Source organism: Perca fluviatilis, chromosome 8 (assembly GCF_010015445.1).
Source record: "Perca fluviatilis chromosome 8, GENO_Pfluv_1.0, whole genome shotgun sequence".
NCBI classification, from domain to species: domain Eukaryota; kingdom Metazoa; phylum Chordata; class Actinopteri; order Perciformes; family Percidae; genus Perca; species Perca fluviatilis.
The window spans coordinates 33411217-33433716 of NC_053119.1; the positions used below are offsets into that span (position 1 = coordinate 33411217).

Consider the following 22500-nt stretch of genomic DNA (forward strand, 5'->3'; position numbering starts at 1 on the left):
GTGTTGGCTAAGGCTCAGGCAGAAAATGATTTTTTTTTATGGAAAATACTGTTTGAGCAGTCTACCATTACAAAGTGAGTAGCAGTGCTTATTTAAGTCAGATTAGACTAAGGTCAGACTGCAAGCCCAAGTCAACATCGTCTGTCACTGATCCATACCACTGTTCAGTGACATGTCCTGACATGTTCTTTCTGCAGCTGTCAGACTGTTCAGACTCAATCCACACGCCACATCCAATTACTCTAACAATGACACACGTTCTCCTCTCCTCCCACTTTCATCCCCAAATCTCATAAATGTTGCTTCTTTCACTTATTTACAAAATCCATTTCTTGGCACTTCATTCCTTTCATCTATATTTACCTTGACACGTGGATAAATATTTTCCATTCCACACTATCTCTCCCCACTCCCCCAAGCGCTACTAATCAACCCTTTTAATTGTTGAATACTGTTGACCTCCCTATTTAGTTATGTAAATTTTAAAAGTAAACCAACCATACAGCACTGTCGATGCTTGATTGTAATCTGAACCAATGGGGTCCAAGGGGCTCGGAAGTAATTACAAACATTCAGGGTCAAGGTTTTGGCCAACCACTCCAGAGCTGCTCAGACTTTCCTACGTGTAACCAAAACTAAACAAAGCACTGGTTCGATCAGACAGTTAAATGTTTGTAATTCTGGCGTTGGCCCAGCCAGCCAATGTTATTGCTAGACAATGGCGTCATTATGTACTCGCCATACACTCTGTTCATGTTGAGAAACCTTGGGAATCCTTATTTGGCCCCATGTCGTTGCTTGCTCCAAACACAGACTCCGTCCTGTTGTTCTACCATGCTTTTATTAATTCATTCTGACATCCACCCGCCCATTGTAACCTGTATCCTTATTATCCTTATTCTTGTATCCATTGTATCCTTATTTTCAGCATCGACCTATCCTAACAAATCTGTCCATCATCCAACTCCATACTGTTTATGTCATGGTGACAACATTCACACATTACTCACCAGGCAATCTGTTCATGTTGACTCCCTGGGCAGACAGGCCGATGCCCATGTACCTGCACACAACAAGAGAAGAAGAATTCAAACTATAGTAGATTTTACCCATTATAGCATGCACCCACATTTCACCATATCTGTAATCACCCCAGAGTAGCAATGTTTAGGCGTTTTCTCAGGTTAACGTTGAAAAAATATTCAGATCATACTTTGATGAGTGTCAGGCAGAGGTAACTTTAAACATACGGTCTTTGATCTCCTTTTATGTCTCAAATGTGTGGACTAGTTATGGCAGAGTGAGCTGCCTCCGATGGAACGTCCGAACTTCAAAAGTGACAACGAGCGAAGCTTAGGGGTAAGCAGTGACATCATTTGTACGTAACACAAGGATAAGCACTTGGCCTGTATCCTTTTCATGTATGCAAGCTTACAAAAGCACAGCAAAAAAACTTTTTTTCCTCAATTGAACGAGTCATCAACATTGTCAGGTGTATGGGTGTTGCATAGTCTCAGCACACTTTGCGAATACTGATATCATCCCAGCAATAAATTATTTCTTGTCTAAGCCGAATAAATGGCCTTATTCACAAGTTTCCTGATTTTTCCTCAATTACTTCTAGGATGTAAAAGGGAGGAAAAAGACACTAGTGTCACATCACAAGAAGTCATTGTCACTTCGGCAACTGTTCATCTAGGGATGATTTCATTATTCTGTCTGGCATAATAAAGCAAGACAAGGAGTTTTTTTATGGAGGGTCTAAAGGTATATAATTAAATAAATACATACATACATAAATGTATAATTAAATGTCTAAAATTGTATATATTTATACTTTTATAGTTTGCGTAACTTGCTGCATGATAAAAATAAATCTGTCATCTTCAGTCATCAAAAGGTCAGGGGGCGGGTTAAAGCTTCTGATTGGTTAATGAACGTATTACAAACCCAGCAGACTCGTCTAGTCAATCGAGTTCTCTCGGAACAGCTATGAGTTTGGTTTGCACTGTAATGCTACCATCCAGCAAATAGAGATTCAGGGGAAAGACATACAATTCAAAATATGTATACTACGTTCTTTTTTTAAATGATTATTATTTTATTATTAATTGGGAATATTGTTATTATACAACAAGCAGATCAGACCAGGTAACATTTAGAACGTCCTCAAATTAGCATGATAGCACACACAGAGCCATTTGAGCACACCACAGGCTCATCACTAAAAATATTACTCTTCCATTTCCATGTCAACATAACGCAGTTGAATCAAAAACTGGTTTTGAAACATTTGTATTCATGAAAATAAATCAGGAACAACATTGGAACACACAAAAACGAACGTATTTATAAAGTGATTCATTGGATTAAACAATATATTTGTTACAACACTCTGGAGTTAACTGGAAATGTTTGGATCCCATCAGCTGTGTCGCTGACAGGACACTATGTTAAAAATAGCTGCTACATGTGTAGTTCGCGGACATATAGGAGCTAAATCTGTCAATGGAAAAAAATATTTTTGAATGCAGATACATTAGTTGCAACACGATTGAGCTAGCAAAGCAGTTTTGTGTTTATATGTGCTTTAGTTATTTAGTTTGGGAAATCCCACGATCTCTACAAAGCTAACGTTAGCTTAAGTTGACTGGCTGACTAAGCAGAACCGGAAATTGTCTCTGGTGCTTGAAGTTCACAGACGTACAGTAGCTAAATCTATCCATGGAAAAATTACAGCAGATATCTTTTATTAGTTATAACGAGATTAAGAGGTTAATTGTGCGGTATTTATTCTATTTGGGAAATCACACAATCTCCACTCAGGATGTGAGGAGTTGTTATGGCAACATGTGACAGCTGCTTGTGTGTTTGTACTCCCATAAGAAATACATTAAATGGGGTCTGTCATTAAAAGTTAAATAATACATACTGTATAAAAATAACTGTCATCCCAAAATATACTATGTGCCACACTTGCAACCAGTTTCAGGTACAGGCTATGGGTAGGGTGTGTGCGCAGCCATCTTGAATTAGGCAAAAGCAGTACATTCAGGTTCAACAACCAATCACAGGGCAGAGCCCTCCCCCTGACTTTTGATGGCTGAAGTCAACAGATTTATATTGTCCCTGCAGCAAGTTACGCTATGGATAAATACAAGTATAACAGTATAAATACATAAATAAATAAAAGATTAAAGTATAACTAAAAGTATAAATGAAAGTATAAATGTGTAAAAAAAAGCATAAATAAAAGTATAAATAAAGCTATAAATAAATGTATACGCATTTATACATTTAATTATATAATTATAGATTTATTTCTGCATTCATTTATTTAGTTATGGCCCTTAAATCCCTCCATAGTTTTCTGCAATGCTATCAGCTCTGTTAGGCTGTACTCAACCCGTGCTTTGAGCAAGGTTTTGAGACAATTTTACTGCTGCATGCTTGTACAAAATATGGCAATCCATGTTGAGTTATTTCAGTCTGGATCAAAGTAGTAGAGGGGCAGAGGGACAGACCAAGATTGCCATACTTTAAGCCACTAGCATGGCTAAAAATGTTTTTCTGGTGTTACCTAGTGAGACCTATCTCCACAGAACACAAAAAAGTGGTCTAATTTATTGGCATTTCTGTAAACCAATCACAATCATCTTGCGCGGTGCCCAAGTGAGCAACAGTGCCTCTGCAAAATAGCCTTGGGAACGTGCACGTAGGGAGGCGAGCTCTGGAATTAAAATGGCTGTCAAGTTGTGTGATGAGAATTTTACTCCAATAAAAGATAAACATAATTTGCTTGTTGGTTTTTAGCTCAGAGGATGTTTCCCGAATCGACTTTAGAATGCAAAGAAAGCAGAAGGTGAGGGATATCCGGGCGAAAATTAGGGACTACCAGAGTGATGAAATTACTCAAATGAGTGCCACACCCAGAGATATTCTAAAAAGGATAGGAGGCACTGGGACATTCATTGGAGATTTGTGAGTCATCAACCTGGCTTTCACTTAAAGACAATGTCCTAACAACAGCAACTGCAAGATTTTTGTCTCACCCACTTACAGGAAGTAGATTTTCCCCATAGGCTCTTTATTCATTGCAATTCTACTGATGTAATTTACATGCCAATGTGTCCCTGTGGCAAGGGCAATGTTAGTCAGAATAAAGACATCTCAAAGTAATATTTAAAAATTAAATGGCAATTCACATGAATAATATGGAGTATGCCATGGCTATGTTTAAACATTAAATTGAAGCCAAAAATATTCCAATACATTTTATTGGGCTGCAAAGTATAACAAGAAATGGCAGTTCAATTAAAATTTACAGCCAGAACTATATGTAATGAAAACTAACTACTAGTGGGCATAAGTAACTAGGACTCAGTAACTTTACTGTTGTAAAGGGACATTGATCTTAAATCACTAATGGCACTGATAAACACTAATTGTCAAGCTTGTTGATAATGTCAGTAAACCACTGATAAGTCTTGAATCGGTTTTATCCTGTTCTTGAAAATGTTTAAATGCACAACAGTTACATTATATTTCCTTACACAAAAAGTGAGGAGATTTCACATTTAGTTAGACTTTTCTCTATGCTTTGGAGAGACTGAAGCCTGAGAACGGAGGCCATAGTATTGACATTGTGTTTTTTGAGTTCAGTAGTCAATTTCATATTTGGGTTTACTTTGCTTTAATTTTATAGCCAAGTTCCTAACTTGGAAATACACATGCAGTGATTGTTTTGTAGTGGCATGTCATGGCATTACTCAGGCAGTATTTTCTGACATACCACTTCTATCTGCACTGTAATGTTAATGAAACAAAAAGACATGAAGAAAGAAATTTTGTGAAGTGCATCATATGTTATATATGTCATTATTTCATGTTGCAACTCAAATATGAATTCAAGATGTTGTTAAGTTCTAGCCAGGTTGACACCAGACCCTTCTCAGTTGTAACTGAGAGTGGGTCTGGGCAAGGTTCATTCGCAGCTCATTTCCAAAGGGGCGTCACCAAAGGACACCGCTCAAATGCCTCTGGGCGCATTGGATAGTCCTTCAACCAATCAGACCAACGATCCGGGTGACGTAGCAGCGATCAATGGGTTGCTGCGCTTCGGTAGCCGTCATGTTGAATGTAAACAAAAAGCTGCTCGCCGTCGCTGCGCTATCGTCATCATGTGAAGCCCGCCTCAACGGTTGGGATTGGTGAATGGGCTCTTGGCCAGACTGACTTGCAGAGCAAATCTCAAATTTGCCAGAAGTTCGTCAGGGTTTTCCCAAGCTAGTTTAAGTCCTGCTTCTAGTCCAGTGAACCAGACAATCACTCAATACGATCACACTGCCGCCGTGTTGCGAATCAAGCAGCTAATGGCGCTTTTCCATTACATGGTACCTGCTCGACTCGCCTTTACTTGCCTTTTTTGGTTTTCCATTACGAAAAAAAGTACCTGGTACCTGCCAACAGGTACTTTTTTTTAGTGCCACCTCAGTTGAGGTTCCAAGCGAGCTGAGGCGATACCAAAAGGTGACATGAAAGCGACAGACTGTCCTGAACAAACCCACCATTTTTAAATAGTTTAGCCAGCTGTGTTTTTTTTGCCACCTCCAGCTTCATTTGAAACAAAATTTGTCTTCTGGCTGTGGCAACAACAACACACCTTCGACGTTCTGTGTGTGTGTGTGTGTGTGTGTGTGTGTCACGTTAGGTCACGGCAGTTTACTGCGGCACCGCTATAATGACCAGCTACGCTGAGGCGGTCCTAAAATCTGCAATGGAAAACGGACGCACAGTGCGTCGAGGCGAGTCGAGCAGGTAACATGTAATGGAAAAACGCCATAGGTTGATTCGGATGGCTTTCCTATTTACAGCTAACGTAGTAGTTACACATAGAGACACTCCTTACGTCTTTTACACCACTGTTTGTTCTGTTCGCACAGAGTTGCTCAACTGGAACTGGGGAGTGTAACTAAACAGTATATTATGCAATCTGAGACTTTTATTGGGGATGATGGAGGAGAGTTTCCAATGCAGAGGACAGGTCAAAAAGGTTTGAGCTTTGAAAGCCAGGAATCTAAGCATCTGGCAAAGTAATTGCAGAGTTGCTGGTACTAATCAACAACCACAACAACCCCAGCAGATGCTTTAGCTAAGGGCCAGTAATGTGGCTTACTATAAAATTCAGTCTGAAATCAGTTATTAATTTAGTTACTTCAGGGAACAGTGCATGATGTCACCTATTTTGGCTGCTATCTTGGAGAAAACTGGATTGGTGTAATCATGGGGGAAACATTTGGTTAACGCTGAGTGTACTCTGGTCAACATATCAGTACAAGCAATAGCATGATAAAACTGTGAGACACATGTGAAGCACATTTTTGTAGTGTAAAGGCTTTACAATCTGCCTACAAATAAAATTTCTCTGATAGTATTTAAAAAAATGTATCACCCTGAACCCCTAAAACATGGTGGAAAAGTCTATTCTACATTGCATCTCTGTTGGACGTTCTTTTTTGATGTACATTTGCAATGCCCCATTCCTGCTTCTAGAATCAAATGGGCCAAATGTGGAGATAACTCTGGTGCAGCTAGGATGCATCTTTTGATTTTTCAGCAACAGTTGGTTTTGTGCCTCAGATTTGATGAGTTGCTTAACCCCTTTTGGGTTGTAACATTGCGATTTTCCCTGACACAGCAGTTGAGTTTAAATGTCTACCACTGTTGATGCAACTCTCTCTGTCGTGGCACTAACATTTGGAGAATCAGACAGCTGATGCAGATATTGGCAACAAGACTGAGACCAGGCTGATAGAGGTCGTGAGTGACATATTTGGAGGCACTATTGTATTTGGCAATACACTTGGAACGGTGATACCAAGATTGCTGTTTTTATGCAGACTCAAGGTGAGGGAAACGCTGCGGAAGCAAGTTTACAAATTCACAAGCCATCACAGTGAGCCAAGGATGTCCGACCTTACCAAAACAACCACAGACGAGGAAAGAAAGTGCACCCTAATGTTTGACGCATTATGGAGGAAAATACAACCATAGAACTACACAAGGACCTAACTAGCCTGAAAACACATTACAATACACATGAAATTAAAATGTACTGGTGCTGACAATTTCACAGTGTATACTACACTTCCCAGAAAAACTGCGTGTATTCATCCCGAACCGCTACAGGACATTCGTTATGTGACTTCCTCGGCCAAGTACGAACTGTGACCCAAACCATTACTGTCAAAATTGTCTCGGCTGGAGTCTCCGAAACTAACCCCCGTCAGTCCATTCAGCAGCCGGGGAAACAAGACAGGACACCTCTCTCTTGAGGAGCTGCAGCACTTATTTGTGATCAAACTGCAAACTCTAGCTACTGTACATTCACTTGATATCTTCACCGCTAAACGTTAACTCTCCTCCGCTCCAAACGCTCTCTCTCTCGTCACTTCCTCTCTCGTAATTTCCTCTCTCACTTCAGCAGCATCCCCAGAAGAACCTTAAACTATCCCACCGACATGGTAGATAAGCGGACGCGAATATTCAAACCTTTTATTGGTATGAATAGTTTTGATGCAAAATATCCGCAGGCGAAAGGTCTTTACAGTACGAATTACGGTCAATAGGCCACTGTTAAATGTTTGCATTTCAAAATAAATGAATGGAATAAAATTTAATCATGATCCCAAAACAGAGGTGCATACCAAACCGTGACTTAGTGTACCATTCCAACCCCAATGGACCTATACATTGTCATACTCTAGGTGTGTAGAAATCTATGAGCCCACAAACATTGATAGCACACCAATGTTAGCATCTTAACATGCAAAGTGATCTTGCTAATACGATACCATTTAGCGTTCAATGTTAAGCATGTCAGCACATTAACATCCATACCAAGAACATTAGGGCTGGGTATCGGTATCAACCGAAATAACAAAACATAATAGTATCAAAACTTCGAAAACGATACATGCATTTGATTCTTTTTGTACCCAGATCTAGGAAAAACTGACTATTTGTTGGGGTATGTTCGCAGGCAATGCCAGCCAGTACTCTTCGATTTAATGGGACATGTAAATGGCTCACTACCACAGCAGCTACAACCCATACAGTCTGTGGGGGGCTGAAGTCAAGCGCGGTGTAAGTGATGGAGTTAACAGCTCAGCGTGCCGAGATGCCACCAAAACGTTACGTTATTTTTATCGGTATCACTTTAAGGGTACTGGCACTAGTATTAGGCATGTTGGTTACAATTTCTTACTTTGAGAGCGCACACACAGCGGGGTGCAGACTAGTGTGACTTTCAATGCAAGTCCATCAAAATTAAAACACAACTCTTCTCCAGTACAATTTAGCATGTTAACATTTTTCATTTTAGCTAACATTTAGCGTAAATGCTTTGCAGAATTGAGACTTAAGTCATCTCAGGGAAGACAGAAAATGTGTGTGTGTGTGTGTGTGTATAGCTTAGCACAAACTGAACCAACGGAGTGTGATTTCTCATGCTGTTACTTTTGCTTTCGAAGTACCCTGTTATGAATTTTGGGCAAGTGGTGCTGTTAGGTAACCATGAGCAAAGACATTATCATTCATCCTCTGCAAACTCTGAATTTCTGTACCATTTTCATAGGAATCTTTCCAAAAATTGTCAAGACATTGCTATCCCTAGAGCCAACGCTATGGTACGGAGATAAATTAGACTCCTGTCCAATCACTGCGTTTTGATAATCACTTAGGGACTGTTCATTATTTATATAAAAAGGGCCACCGGAGGAGTTTTGGTATCTTTAATAAAAATAGACTTGACCCTCCCCTCGGCAGTAAAAAAATTTGTATGACCCTCCAAAATGATTGCAAAAAGAGGGATGACCCTCCCCATCAATTTGAGGAGGCCTTCGGTACTTATTAGCACTTCGTAAAAATGTATAGACGCCATTGTTTTTTTACAGCCGTGACATACATGATATAACCTCTGCATTCTCATCTTATACAGCCCACTCCTCTGTTATGGTGTGGTGGCCATTTCAGTAAATTTACTCACTAACATTGTTGTGGAAACACAATAAGCACGGAAACTAAATGCACACTTCCTGCATTACTGCATTACTTCAAATACTAAGTTACTCCTCTAGTAAACTAGTATTCACATGAAATTAAACAATAAACCCCCCCCCCCCCTCCTAGACTATAAAATGTTGGGTGACCCTCAACAAAGAATAAAAAGACATGACCCTCCCCTATTTTCCTCCGGTGGTCCATTCCATAAATACCGAACGGTCCCTTATTGTTTGATGCTAATAGCTATAATTTTCATTTAGGCACAAAAAGGTAAATGATAAAACATGTTTCCAGAATCTCCTTACCCGTCTCGACCTTTGCTGACAATCTTGACTTCAAAGTAGTAGATCCCACAGGCAGCAGGGATTGGGTGTGTGGCTCGCACTGATGCTGCGTCCTTGTGGTTCTTTCCATGGCCTGCAAGAAGAGAAATATAAAAGGTGTTCATGAACGATATGGTAACACAATTTCATGTCAGCAGTAAAATCTTCTGGAAAATGCATGGTCAACGTTTGTGCTGGCATTGAGTTCCACTGAAAAGAACTACAACTGTCTTTCCACCCACTTTTCATCCAAGGAACAACTTTTCAAGGAACTGAAAGGTTTCTGCAGCCCGTAATCTGGGTTTCCACCATTGCCTAGATATCTGTGAAGATTATGCAAATCCGTCCGCTGACGTATGAAAAAGCAACATGACCTGCTGGTGGTTGCAGGGGTAAAAAAAAACTCTGCAGCCTGTACTTTCATAAAGTACTACCAACCAAGCAGGTACTTTTTGGGGGGTAAAAATGCTCCTGGAAAATGTCCTCGGCCCCTAAATTAGACCCTGGTTCCTGCGCTCAAGCCCAATGAGTTACCCAAAAGGTTCCTAGTCCCTGGGTAACGTTCCTCCGATCATAAAGGGGCTTAAGCCAACAGTTGCCAAAGGGACATCAGCCTGCTGCTTCAAATTTTATTTCACTAGCAAAATTGAGCTTTAGAATAATTTTTGGCCTGTGTTTGACTGCTGATTTTCTACCAAAGCTGATAGAGCAGACTAACAGTTTCACCATATGTGTTTGGTTGTTGGCTACATTTAATCCCAAAAGCAGCAAAGGGAAAGCAGAGTGCTTGTAAAAATCCTACATTTGTGCAATCAATCTGTCTCTGTTGTCTCAAAATATGACACAGACTTCTATCAGTGTATTTTGTTTACACCAACTGGCTGTTCAGCATCTTTAAAATTGTAGTGTGGATAAACTATATCCTTATTTGCATGTTACATGGATATTGTATGCATTTTTTACATTTCAAAATGTTTATGTCCATTTGAACTTAACCTATAAACAAATTCTATGACAAATCTAGTATTGCCCTTGGCTTTCCACTACTCTGGATGGACAACGGTTAATTTACTGGATAGTTTCGGCGCTGCCGGAAGTTCCGCCCGGATGTCCCTCACCTTTTGCTTTCTTTGTGTTGCCGTTCTAAACTCCGGTTGCTTCGGTAAACAACAACAATCAGAACCTCCGAGCTAGCAAGCTACACGCTGAAAATGTTTTGAAGAAAATTTGGATCATGCAACAAGGCAGGCCTGCTTGGTTCTTTCGCAGAATGATTGTAAAGATTTACAAAGAATATTTTTACTGCATTTATTATCTAACTTGGACATTTTGTGACCGATTGGCGGGGATTTTCTATGGACAAAATACACGGTGATAAACTGGTAAGAGGAAATGAGGTTTAACCATGTATCCAGCTAATTTAAATAGCTCACGTTACTGTATTGTGTGAACAGTTACCTTCCTTTGACACACTGAGCTTCTCTCTCCTCGCCCTTTCCATTTGTGTGCATTCATGTCCCAGAAATGCTTGTTACTAACCTAACTCTGGGGAGCTTATTCCCCGGAGTCCTTAGGTTTGTTTTTTTCGCCCAGTATGTTTCCTTGGATTAGGGTGGCACCAAAATCATGGTTGTAGCTGTCGCTGTGGTCCTGCTGCACGCCCTGCTATGCCCTGTTACACCCTGCTACGCTCTGCAGTGCCCTCCAGTGTCCTGCTACGTCCTGCTATGCTCTGCTGTGCCCTGCTACGTCCTGTAACGCCCTGCAACGCCATGAACTACTACAACTACTATTTCTAGTCACTGTTCCATTATCTTTTATTGTGACTGTTATTGCCACCATTCATCACACCCCCAACCGGCACCTTCAGACAACGCCTACAAAGAGCCTGGGTCTCTCCAAGGTTTCTTCCTAAAAGGGAGTTTTTCCTCACCACTTAATGCTTGGTTTTGGGGGAATTACTAGAATTGTTGGGTCCTTGTATATTATAGAGTGTGGTCTAGACCTACTCTATCTGTAAAGTGTCTTGAAATAACTGGTTATGATTTGATATTATAAATAAAATTAAGTTGAAATTGAAATTGAATATTGTATTTGGCATTTTCTTTTGCGGGGTGCAAATGCTCCACCAAAACAAGTTCCTTCGCGAGACCATTTTGCAGATCCACGGTCTTTGCGAACGGAGATTAGCGCCTCCCAAGACGATTGTGTTTGGTTTAAAGAACGGCAAACAACCCAGACCGTTTTTTTTTCTTCTATACAGGAGTTCTAGGTTTGGCAAATCTGATATAGTGCTCAAGTAAAGAAACAGCCTACCAGCTAACCAGAGCCTGACTGCCCACTGTAAAAGCACTGGTGGGGGGTGGGGGTCACTTGTCAGTCTTGTGACAATATTCGGTTAGGGCTTTACTTTACTGATCTACTGTGCTTTATTGCTTATCCCCGAACCAGTTTGATGAAGAAGTTCCTCTGTATTATTCTTAATTTTCTAGGACAGCTTACCAATGCACATATCACATAGTCACATCTAACCATCTTGACTTGATGTACTGCAATCTACAATGAAATCTAGTGATCAGTCATGCACAGAATAAGCTCAGATAGGACTGACTTTCACCCAATAATCCATACTTTTGTTTAGATGACTTTTGTATAATGAGGTTACAAATTACTTTGACTTTTTCTTTTGTCTGAGTGTGTAAAGATAATACACTTTATCTACAATAAGTGGTAAAGATGTAAGCAACAGGGTCATAGGGCTCATGTATTGTCTCTGGACCAATTAGATTTAAGTACAACAGTCATTACGGTCTGCCATTCTATATTCAGATGGCTGCTTATGCAATCCCTCGGGTCATGAGGGTAGAGAGAGAGAGAGAGAGAGAGAGAGAGAGAGAGAGAGAGAGAGAGAGAGAGAGAGAGAGAGAGAGAGAGAGAGAGAGAGAGAGATTACAATGGTCAGTAGCTGTTGTATAACTGCCATCTAGGCTCTGCAGTAAACATGTGCATTGCTTTCTGTTACATATAATCACACCATTGACTGAGTTCACCTGTCCTGATAAAGTTGTGAGCTCTACGTATGTAATGTTTGAAATGTAGATAGACTGTAATCTTAAACGAAGCAGCTGGCTGTCAGCAGACACCTTTAGGCTGTGTGTGTGTGTGTGTGTGTGTGTGTGTGTGTGTGTGTGTGTGTGTGTGTGTGTGTGTGTGTGTGTGTGTGTGTGTGTGTGTGTGTATAAGACACAGAGAGAGCATGGAAGTTCCAGCCACTAACACACAGCCAGCTGGGAACATACAGGACATACAGTAATGATCAAATATGCTAGTTGACTGAAACTGAGCTTAGTGTTGTGGTCTATATTTAACTATGAAATACTTAACTTCTGCATTTTTAATTTTATGTAACATTTAAGCTTGTAGTGATTTTACCGTTCATGATATCATCCTCACACCATGTACAGACAATGTTTACAGGAGATAAATGTCATGCGATCATTCCTTAAAACTGGCATCACTATGATATTGAATAATTAAAGTACATGGGGGGACGGCAGTAGCTCAGTAGACCTGGCTCGGGAACCAGAGCCTAGTCGGTTCAAGTCTAGGACGGACCAGGTACGGAGTGTGGACTGGTAGCTGGAGAGGTGACAGTTCACCTCCTGGGCACTGCCGAGGTGCCCTCGAGCAAGACACTAAACCTCTAACTGCTCGGCCTATCATTCTGACATCTCTGCCCATTTCATGCATGTTTGTGTAAATCCCAAAAAAAAAAAATGCTGTTTCAAAATTACAAATAAAGTACATTATTACATGAGAAGTTGCAGACCACTATTATTACATAAAATATAGGCTAGACATATGCTTCTGCATCAATGTCATCAAGTAAAACGGCCAAGGAATAACCAAATAAATATGATGAGTGACTCCACTATTAACCATGATATACTAGTACTTTCAATTCTGCCCGTTCTACGACTCAACAAATCTATGTTTATTCATGGTACCAGCACGCCAGTGCAAGTGTGTTTGTGTGTGATTGTCCGGTCCGATGGTTGCAGCAACATTCATGGCGTCTATTTTTAGCTGCTCCTCGTGTAAAACGTGTTGTCAGTAGGCCAACAGGTCTCTTTACAACTGCATAGATGGGTAGGAGAAATGGCTACTGCTTTTAACAGCACCAACCACCCCCTTAATGACAATCCTAAATTCAAAATGTTGCGTTTATGAAAGCAAAAGCAAAACGTTTACATCTTGTAGGATTTTCCACATCGTCAGGTGATTAGGAGAAACAGTTTATGGGTGTTTTAGAGACATAAGCCTCCTGAATTGAAATAAAATGTCCTCTGAGAAACAGACACTGCAGGGTTACACCTTTCAGCTGTTATGTGACATCAAACCTCTCCGGCAGAGAGGTCAAGGATCAAAGGTTAATGTCCTGTTCTTACCCCACAGCAGTGAATCCTTAATTGCTTACTAGGAAACCAGTAATCCCACCCCAGGTTTTAGCCTTGACCACAAGCAGGGGAAAGTGCAACATCTATCAGTTAGTGTCCTCTGCCTCTTCCCGTCAGCATCAGAAATGACCAAAGAAGAATCACTGCCATTTAAATCAAACCATTTTGCTAATGTTTTACCAGACACCTTCTTTATACACATAACGTAGTCCTCACATCTCAGAAGCAACCAAACTTTGGCCAAAGCACACAAAAGACGACAACCCCTTCTTTTAGATTTGATGAACTGTTCGATTGGTTGAAGAAACACAGACTCTCCATCATTTGTTTAGTGTTAAGTGGAAAAGTTACTTCACCTCAAGAACAATTTCAAAGTCTTTTTTCTTTTTTTTTTTCTTTTTTTAATTGAAGATCTGAAGACAAAGTTAATATCTGGCCATGCACTGCAGGGCTACATATTGCCTGTTTGTGTACACCGGTTTAGTCTGCACTTACAAGTATTGTTAAGCCCCAAAAGCAGAAAGTATGACACACAAGAAATGCTAACAACTAACAAGAAAAGGGTTTACAGTTCTGCCCATTACTGACAAACACTGTAGCCACTTACAAATGCAACAGCCTAGTTTAGTAAAGGTTAATGCCACATTCACGCCAAATTGTTCAGACTGTAATTGTTGGAGATATTGGGCATGACAACAGACCAGTGGCAAAATGGCTGCAAAGCCTCCATCTCTGGCAGTTAGCCTACATCTAAATAAAATTCAATATTAATACTAATATAGTCGATACAGCAGATTTAAAAAAAGAAGAAAACAATCGACACCACTATGCAACCCAGGGCTGAAATGCTAACAAAATGTCTGTATCTAGCAAAAAACATTGAATCTAAGCGTGTCGAATGATTATTTTAGCCCCCCTGTCTAGCAGAGAGGACATGTTAGCTGTACACTAATGTTAGCTTTGTGTTAGCAAGGCTGAGGCACTTGCAAACATAATACTGCATAGCTTTCTGATTTATCCACATTCCACTAGAACACAAGTTGCATTCTGTCAAAATAAAATATAGTTAGCCTAAAACTGACATTTGGATATTTAACTTAGTGACAAAATAATTGCTGCAAATGTAACATGTAAGGATCCCACCAATTTCTCATTCTTCCTGCTGATGCCTCACTTCTTATTGCCTGTGTCCACTTTTGTCTTCTTAAAAAGGGTCAGGTATTTCGGTTCAGCAGCTTAAAAAAAACATAGTCAGCTTTAAGGTATTTTCCTGTTGTTTGCTAGCAGACACAATTGACAAGGAGGCACTTTCACGCAATACAAAGTCAATGGAGAACGATTGTTTTTTGACTAATTGCACTCTGTCTCTGTATACAGTATGTATTCAACAGAACAATATTTAAATACGTTTTAGTTTACTTCCTGTAGTTTTTGTCTGATGGGAGGAACAAGACATTAGTCATCATGAATCGACTAATCTGGCTCAAAGGACGAACATTGTAGGGCTGTTGGAACGAATTCCAGAAGTCTAATATAATTCCAATAGCAAAAAAAAACAAAAATCAGTACTAATCGAATGCTTAAATTACTATTCAAAAAGGTGTATTTTTTATGTGTTGGCTAACGTTGGTGAATCTCGCCCCAAAGAAATACAATTATTTCTATGATCTTGCCATTCTCACCTTGGCCTACCCGCATGTGAAAACCAAATGCTTTTGCCATGTCTGATGAACAAGTCAGCGGGAGTGAGCAACACAAGGTATTGTGAGATCTTATGGCATGGAGCTATGGTAGAGACAGAGTAGTAGAGAGGCAGTGACAGGCGGCAGCTGGGTATAAAAAGAAGGATGGCGGAACCATCCAATCTGCGATTGATATACTATCCGCTCCTGAACCACACCTCTGTCTTAGTAGTATGTGGAATTTAGATACCTCACAAAATTCCCATCAAAGATCTGCCAAACTTAAACCTGAATCAGCCAGGATCGCTGAACACACCTGTGTGAATATGGGGGACCTTTTAAAACTGTAAACTCTTAACTGCTCATTGAAAACTTTGAAAGCTAGTCTTTCAATTAACTCAAGGGGAATCAAAATAATGTCAGGAGTAGGGTTTCACATCTGTCAGATAGTAATAAATTACTAAATAGCCCTCAAAAGAAATAGCTGTTAGCCATAACTGTGATGAGCACACAGCTACGATTTCTAACTTTTAGCAATACTTTGAAAGTTGCTTTTTCTATCTGCAGTACCTTACTTTTTGACTCTTAACTCTGTTAAAGTAAAAGTGTGTTTAATGAACTTGGACTAGTCCAAGGTGTCCTGAAGGGGCAGATCTGGGACTATGGGCCACTGGGGCTGTTACTATGAGCAATTAGGCCTTGTATAACTGGACCAAAATCCTGGATCCAAAATCATCCTTGGCACTTTATCAAGCGCTTTCTCAACAGATGACTCCATTGTGCTTTGTCATTCTGTTTTCTGATTTTCAAGGTAAGAATTGTGAAGCACAGCCGAGGATGGAAGGATGTCCAGTCTTCTTTGGTGATCTCAGGATTCCGTGTCAGATTTGTATAGACTATATAGTTCTGTTATGTAGCTTGGTCAGGCTGTGACCTACATCACTCATTGGTTTGCCTCTGATTGTGAAGTGGTTTAGATGATGGTCAGCATATCATGGTTCATGTCAGAAGAAGGTGAATTATCCCCAATGGATTTGGAGTGAAGTTCTGCCACAAGGGCAGAAGCTTAAATTTGTATTAAATGATTTTTTTATTTTGGGCCATTGGGGGATTTACATATCATTGATCATAAAACATTGTTATGACCAATGGGTTTGAAGACAATTTCTTATTTACACATCCAGAAAAAAACAAATAAACTTGATCATTAATTTTAGGTTGTGTTTCTAGCTCTGTTTTGGGTTGACTCCTGATGCAAATATCTCTTATGCTGCTAAATGCCTCTATCCTAAGTTTACCAGCTAGTCGCTAACTTTGTCTGTCAGCGATTAGGTGCTGGGCAGGTAGAATCCAGTGGGTCTATCCGATAACGTCCCGCTGCAGAGCTCCAGGCTCGGCTCACCTCTGGCGTTGGGACCCATTTCCATCGCCAGGACCCATGTTAAAAATCATGTGTGTTATCACGTGTGTTAAGGTGAAAGATCATGTGTGTTTATCACACTTCCTTATCAATGAATAACCATGGTAAACAATACAACCCTAATATTTAGCAAACCCTAATTCCAATGAAGTTGGGACATTGTGTAAAACGTATGATGTGTAAAACGTATGACGTGTAAAACGTATGACGTGTAAAACAGCGTGCGTGTTTCATGTGTGGCTTAAGCTACCTTAGTGTACTGTGAATAGGCAGTTTGAGTGTATAAAAGGTGGCGCGTGTGCCGTATGGCTGTGCGAATATGGAAACATTTATAATCACGATTATTTTGGTCAATATTGAAATCACAATGATTTAACACATACCACACATAACACACACTCATTAACCCTTTGGGGGGGGTCGTTTCTAAGAATCATCATATGTTTTACAATAACATTCCAGGATATAATGTTAGTGTCCTCTCTCTCACAGAAAGACTCTTTGGATCAGAACAAAATCAATTTTACTACTGTGAGTCGGTTCAGCTTTACAGATATCACACATAACGTTACACAGCTAATGAACAATTCCAGATACATAACACAATGTGCATCTCACATCACATTTTCACTCACTATGACCAATACTACTGTCATTAATAAAAATTGTGCCAAAATATGACCAAAAACGTCGCCGTCAGTGGGCTTATTTGCTAGCTAACCTCAGCTAAGGAACAATCAAAATGCTGAGGGAACATTACTACGTTTTTTTCATGTTGGTTTTGAGTGGTATGCATCCCCACTAACCTGGAAACCATTTTAAACAGTAAGTGAATAACGTTACAGCGCGTCGGGGGAATACAAAGTCTCCTGCAGCGGGGAGTCAAAGGCAGAGGGGCCGCAGTGTTAGCTAATGTTAGCTTCTTGTCTCATCTGGGGTCTGATAAACAGTAAATTCATCAAAGTCAGTGCCCATAACGCTAATTTACAAGTGATTGTAGCAGTCATATTTCACACGGTTTCCATGGTAAATCAGCCGCCAAGGCTGTTGATTATTTGGTTGCCATGACTTTGCGAGAGTCGTGTAATCAGAGACGGTTTAGTACAGAGGATCTTTGGTGTAATTACGACTTCATGACATTTTTTTAAAACACTGAAGGAGCTGCAGCAATCACTACTTAGTGGCGGACCGAATTTTTATAGAGGAAACGTAATGTGCAAAACAATCGTTTTTTTCCCCGATTACTCTGTTTTTTTTATCCATAGGAGTCAAAATCGTAATCACAATTAAAAATTTGATTAAGCTCACAGCCCTAGTGTGCCGTGTTGAGTTTATCTATAAATTGCCTTCATTTTGTGACAAATTGTGTTAACTCTACACTTTTAACCTCTTTTAGTGCAGTTTAACCCCATCCAGTTTATTTTGTTTTATTTGTTTGAGTTTTTGATGGTTCATGTAGTGGCTATATACTGTATTTTATGCCATTACTATGTATGGCCAGGAAGTAGATCCTCTCCCTGATACTGTGATGCTAATAAACTCTATATTTTTTTGTATATCTGTATGTGGCAGATGGCCGCCCACCAAAAGTCAGGGTCTGTCCAAAGTTTCTGCCTGTTAAAAAGAAGTTTGTCCTTGCCACTGTTGCACCAAATTCTTGCTCTTGGGGGAATTGTTGGGTCTCTGTAAATAATAGTGTGGTCTAGACCTACTCTACCTTAGGGCTGTTGGAATGAATTCCAAAAGTCGAATATACAGTAATTTGAATGGTAAAAAAACATCAATACTATTCAAATGCTGAAATTACTATTCAAATGTAATTTTTCTTTTTATAAATAGGTTGGCTAACGTTAACTAATCTCCCTCTTCTCATGTCACGTCTGATGAACAAAAAGTTACAGGAGTGAGAAACACAAGGCATTGTGAGCTAACGTTACCGAGTAACGTTAGTACAGGGGAGAGTGACAGGCTGCGGCTGGAAATCGGAAGAAGGATGGGAAATAGTTTTAACTTGACTTTGAAATCGACATCCACCGAGCCAAAATGCTTATGTTATCATTAGTTAGCTCGTTCTGGTTTCCTAACTGCGTCACGAGTTATAGGAGCTTAGCTGGGAACTTCATGGAGACAGCTAAAGTTAATGCTAGCTGCCCTACAGCTGTCAGAGTTAGCTTTGACTTCATAGATTACCTTACAGCTGTATTCTCAGTAACGAGACAATCTGCAAAAAAACAAAAAAATCACTAAAATAGTAGTGGCAGCACCATTTGGCTTAGCTAGTAATCAATACCATTAGCATAATGCTAACACTGTTCTTACTTAGTTAATGACAAATCGTTTTGGCTGTGCTTTCTAACATGATGTCATTGTGCTAACCGAGCACCGTTAGCAAATGCGCAAGATCAACAGGTATAAGTTGGTATATAAACGGTGGAAGAATAATGTCGGAACTTACAGCAAACACGTTTTTGTTAAGAAAAGCCGATATCTCCCAACACTGGGCAACTCACACCAAAACAATCTTGACTGATAAATAGCACTACAGCTAAGAGGAAAAAAAAGATATATTTTTGATTTTGAGGTGAACTGTCCCTTTAAGGCCTATTAAAAGAACAATGAAATCCTCTACATCAAAATAATGCAGAGGAATCCTTCATGGACGAGATCGCTGGTTAAAAACAAAATTACATCACTCAATTGATTTAATCATTCGCACTAAGTTCATTAGTTTGTGTGTTGCAGTGTTTGTGTATTTATGTATATATCTCTTGCGACTGGGTAGATGAATCTCTCTGTGCACAGCAGGACTAGGTAGACACTGTGTGGTCTTAAACAGAGAAAATTGGCACAAATTGGTCAAAATAGAATTCAAACCACAAGGGTGAGGGAAGAGAGCAGGAGCTAAAACTACCAGGAGGTGAAAAAGTATCCTGCACAATCCAGAATAGACCTATTTATACATCATCCCTGAACAATTGTGCAGGGTCACTTAATCTGTGCACTTTTCATACACATAAAGACTGTGCCCTACATAGATAACCCCAAAATGACATGACATGTCTTATCTTCAGACATACATGGGCCCATTCATCATTTTTTGCCAATTCCATAGCTGTGATAAGTTCATCGGTAATTCTAGACAGAATGCCAGGATCTCAATATCCTTGATTATAATATAAGGCTAGATGAAAAAAAGCTATTTCACCACTCTTTTTTGTCACATCTTTATTGGGATCAACATGGAGCACAGCATCCACAAAGAAATTATGCAATCTACAACACTGATAAGCAGAATGTAGGCTTATATTAAATTTGACCACTGTTCATATCAACAGCAGGGAACTGATCCATTATGCATCAAATATTCTTCGGGTTACATCTGGCTATCTGCCTGAGAGTCTTGATTTTAACAAATAAAAGGCCTTCCCTGCTATTCGCAAACAGCAGGACTATTACTATGTGCCAAATAAGCTTTCCAAAATGGGTTACACAGCCTGCCTGCATCCTCTGCATATTTCACTGATGTAAACAGCCAACAAGGCCCAAAGTGGCCTTGCAATGCCTCTGTGGAGATTTTTCCATAGGATTTTTCATAGCCTGGCCTGAGATGCAAGGCTAGCTTGCCAGCTATTGGGGGGCTGCCCTGACGTGTCGCCTGACGAAAAATAAGAGAGCAGGCAAAAGACTGAGAACAGGACTTCACACAGTCATCTTGTTTTGATTTAAGAGCTGGATATATAAAATAATCCAGCTGATGGGCCTGGCAGTCCATACTGACCGGTTTTAGCCATCCGAATAAGTGATTGACTGCAACATACGTCTGACGAGTGAAGTTGTTGTTATGGTGAAAATGCCATAATCTTCCGATACCAAATATGAATGATAAGATCGGTACAATTGGCCTAATGTAATGCGCAGAGGCCTCCTCCCTCACAGCAGCTGTTGAAATCGAGCTGCTGCCTGCTGGAGGTTGGACATGAGACTGTTGTTGAGCTCAGGGCACAGATCTGAATGGAGTTGGACCGGTTGCTTCCAGGCTGGAAAAAAATGATTTACGAATTCTGGAAAAGACTTCTAGAACACGGCCACTGAAATCACGCGAGAAAAATAACAATGCCATATTTATTCCATTTTGGTGCTTGCTGTTGTCAAAAACTAAACAATTGCAGCATTACCCTCAGTACTCAGCTACGTTGTTATAATGTTAACAACAAGTTTGGCTCGTGTCCATCTTGTAGCCAGCTTATCTTACTGTTTAGTTAAATCCATGTTAGTTACATGGAGCTAACGTTAGCTAGTTAGCCACAAGGCCAACTGCTGTAGCTATATGCTTATGAGATAGCTTGCTGTTTGCTAACGTTAGCTCCTGTTTGTTGAATACCATTAGTTAGCTTATTGACATAGCCTTGTGTATGCGTCGTTATTGCTGCCAATGCCCCCTTCCAGTACAAACTACAGAGAACGTCAGATGCACAGCCGGTTTACTGCAAACAAATAACGTCATAAACGGCAAATAAACCAAGGAGAGCCGCGTTGTTGAAGGTGAATTTCAGTGAGGTTGTAATAAGACCAACTGTCAGGGTTAGCGAGTTCACTGTCACCCATTTGAGCATTCCTCTGCTCATTTGTGAAACAAAGCAAGGTTACAGGACAGGAGAGGCAGCTCAGACTAGATTTACCAGGAGTACACACATACACACACAAGTACACAATCAACATAATCGCATACTGTGTGTGTGAGAGTGACAGATTTGAGCTGAGACCCTCTGCTGTTGCGACTAACGTTAAGGTTACTTGTCATCAGGACTGAGCCAGCTCTCTAACCTTTGTAATGGACTCGCAGGTTGTTCTGTGACAGCCCAATGTAGCTGTATTTATCCTTGGGGCTCCAGGATCGGGGTAAAGGGGTCTCTTCCTCGTTCACAGCCGGGTACAGCCGTTTCAGCCGCTCGTTCAGCTCGTGCTCCTGATAATTAAAAGCAGGATCCCCTAAAGACAAGCTTCCCGCTCCAAGCTCTGCCATTTTGGCCTCTGTTTTGTATCTTATTGTTCGTTCCTTTCTATCCAAAGCCCCGTGTCAGTCCGCTTGAGCTGTAGGCTGAGAGTGAGAAGGACTGAGGGGAGAAAATAGCAGCGGTGTGACATCCCCGGATAAGCAGCAGAATGTACTGTAGGCTGGAACAGTGCCGTTTGGGTACTGTAGTTCAGCCGCACGCTCGCTTTTATGATACTGTCCCTAATAATGACTACACAGCTCCACTACCGTTGTCCTGGTTTAGGACGTCCATCGAGAAAGGTAGCTAGGAAATGTAGTTCTTCAGCTATGTAAATGTATAGACCGTTTTTTAGAACATTTATATAATTTTATCCTTATCTCTAATTTTATCCATATGTGTGTGTGTGTGTGTGTGTGTGTGTGCCACATATGGAGAACGTGTAACATACCACACATTTGCTAGCTAGATAAAAATTAATTGACAGCATTATTTACAGAACGAAAACAAGTGTATTTTTCTCAAAATGTGCCTAACATTACTCCTAAAGACAGAGTTTCT

The 22500-nt window shown here is 40.3% G+C and overlaps 1 protein-coding gene across 1 annotated transcript in view; it reads right to left on the bottom strand.

Moving 5' to 3' along the window:
• The window catches only part of ranbp10 (RAN binding protein 10), a 40996-nt gene extending 18883 nt beyond the window's left edge, over positions 1 to 22113 (bottom strand). The window contains exons 1-3 of the mRNA XM_039807501.1: positions 21770 to 22113; positions 9369 to 9480; positions 1011 to 1063 (exon numbers count right to left, since the gene is read on the bottom strand). Coding sequence (XP_039663435.1) covers positions 1011 to 1063; positions 9369 to 9480; positions 21770 to 21968 — 364 coding nt within the window. The 5' untranslated portion in view covers positions 21969 to 22113. The remainder of the gene's footprint in view (positions 1 to 1010; positions 1064 to 9368; positions 9481 to 21769) is intronic.
• Between the last annotated feature and the right edge of the window lie 387 nt (positions 22114 to 22500).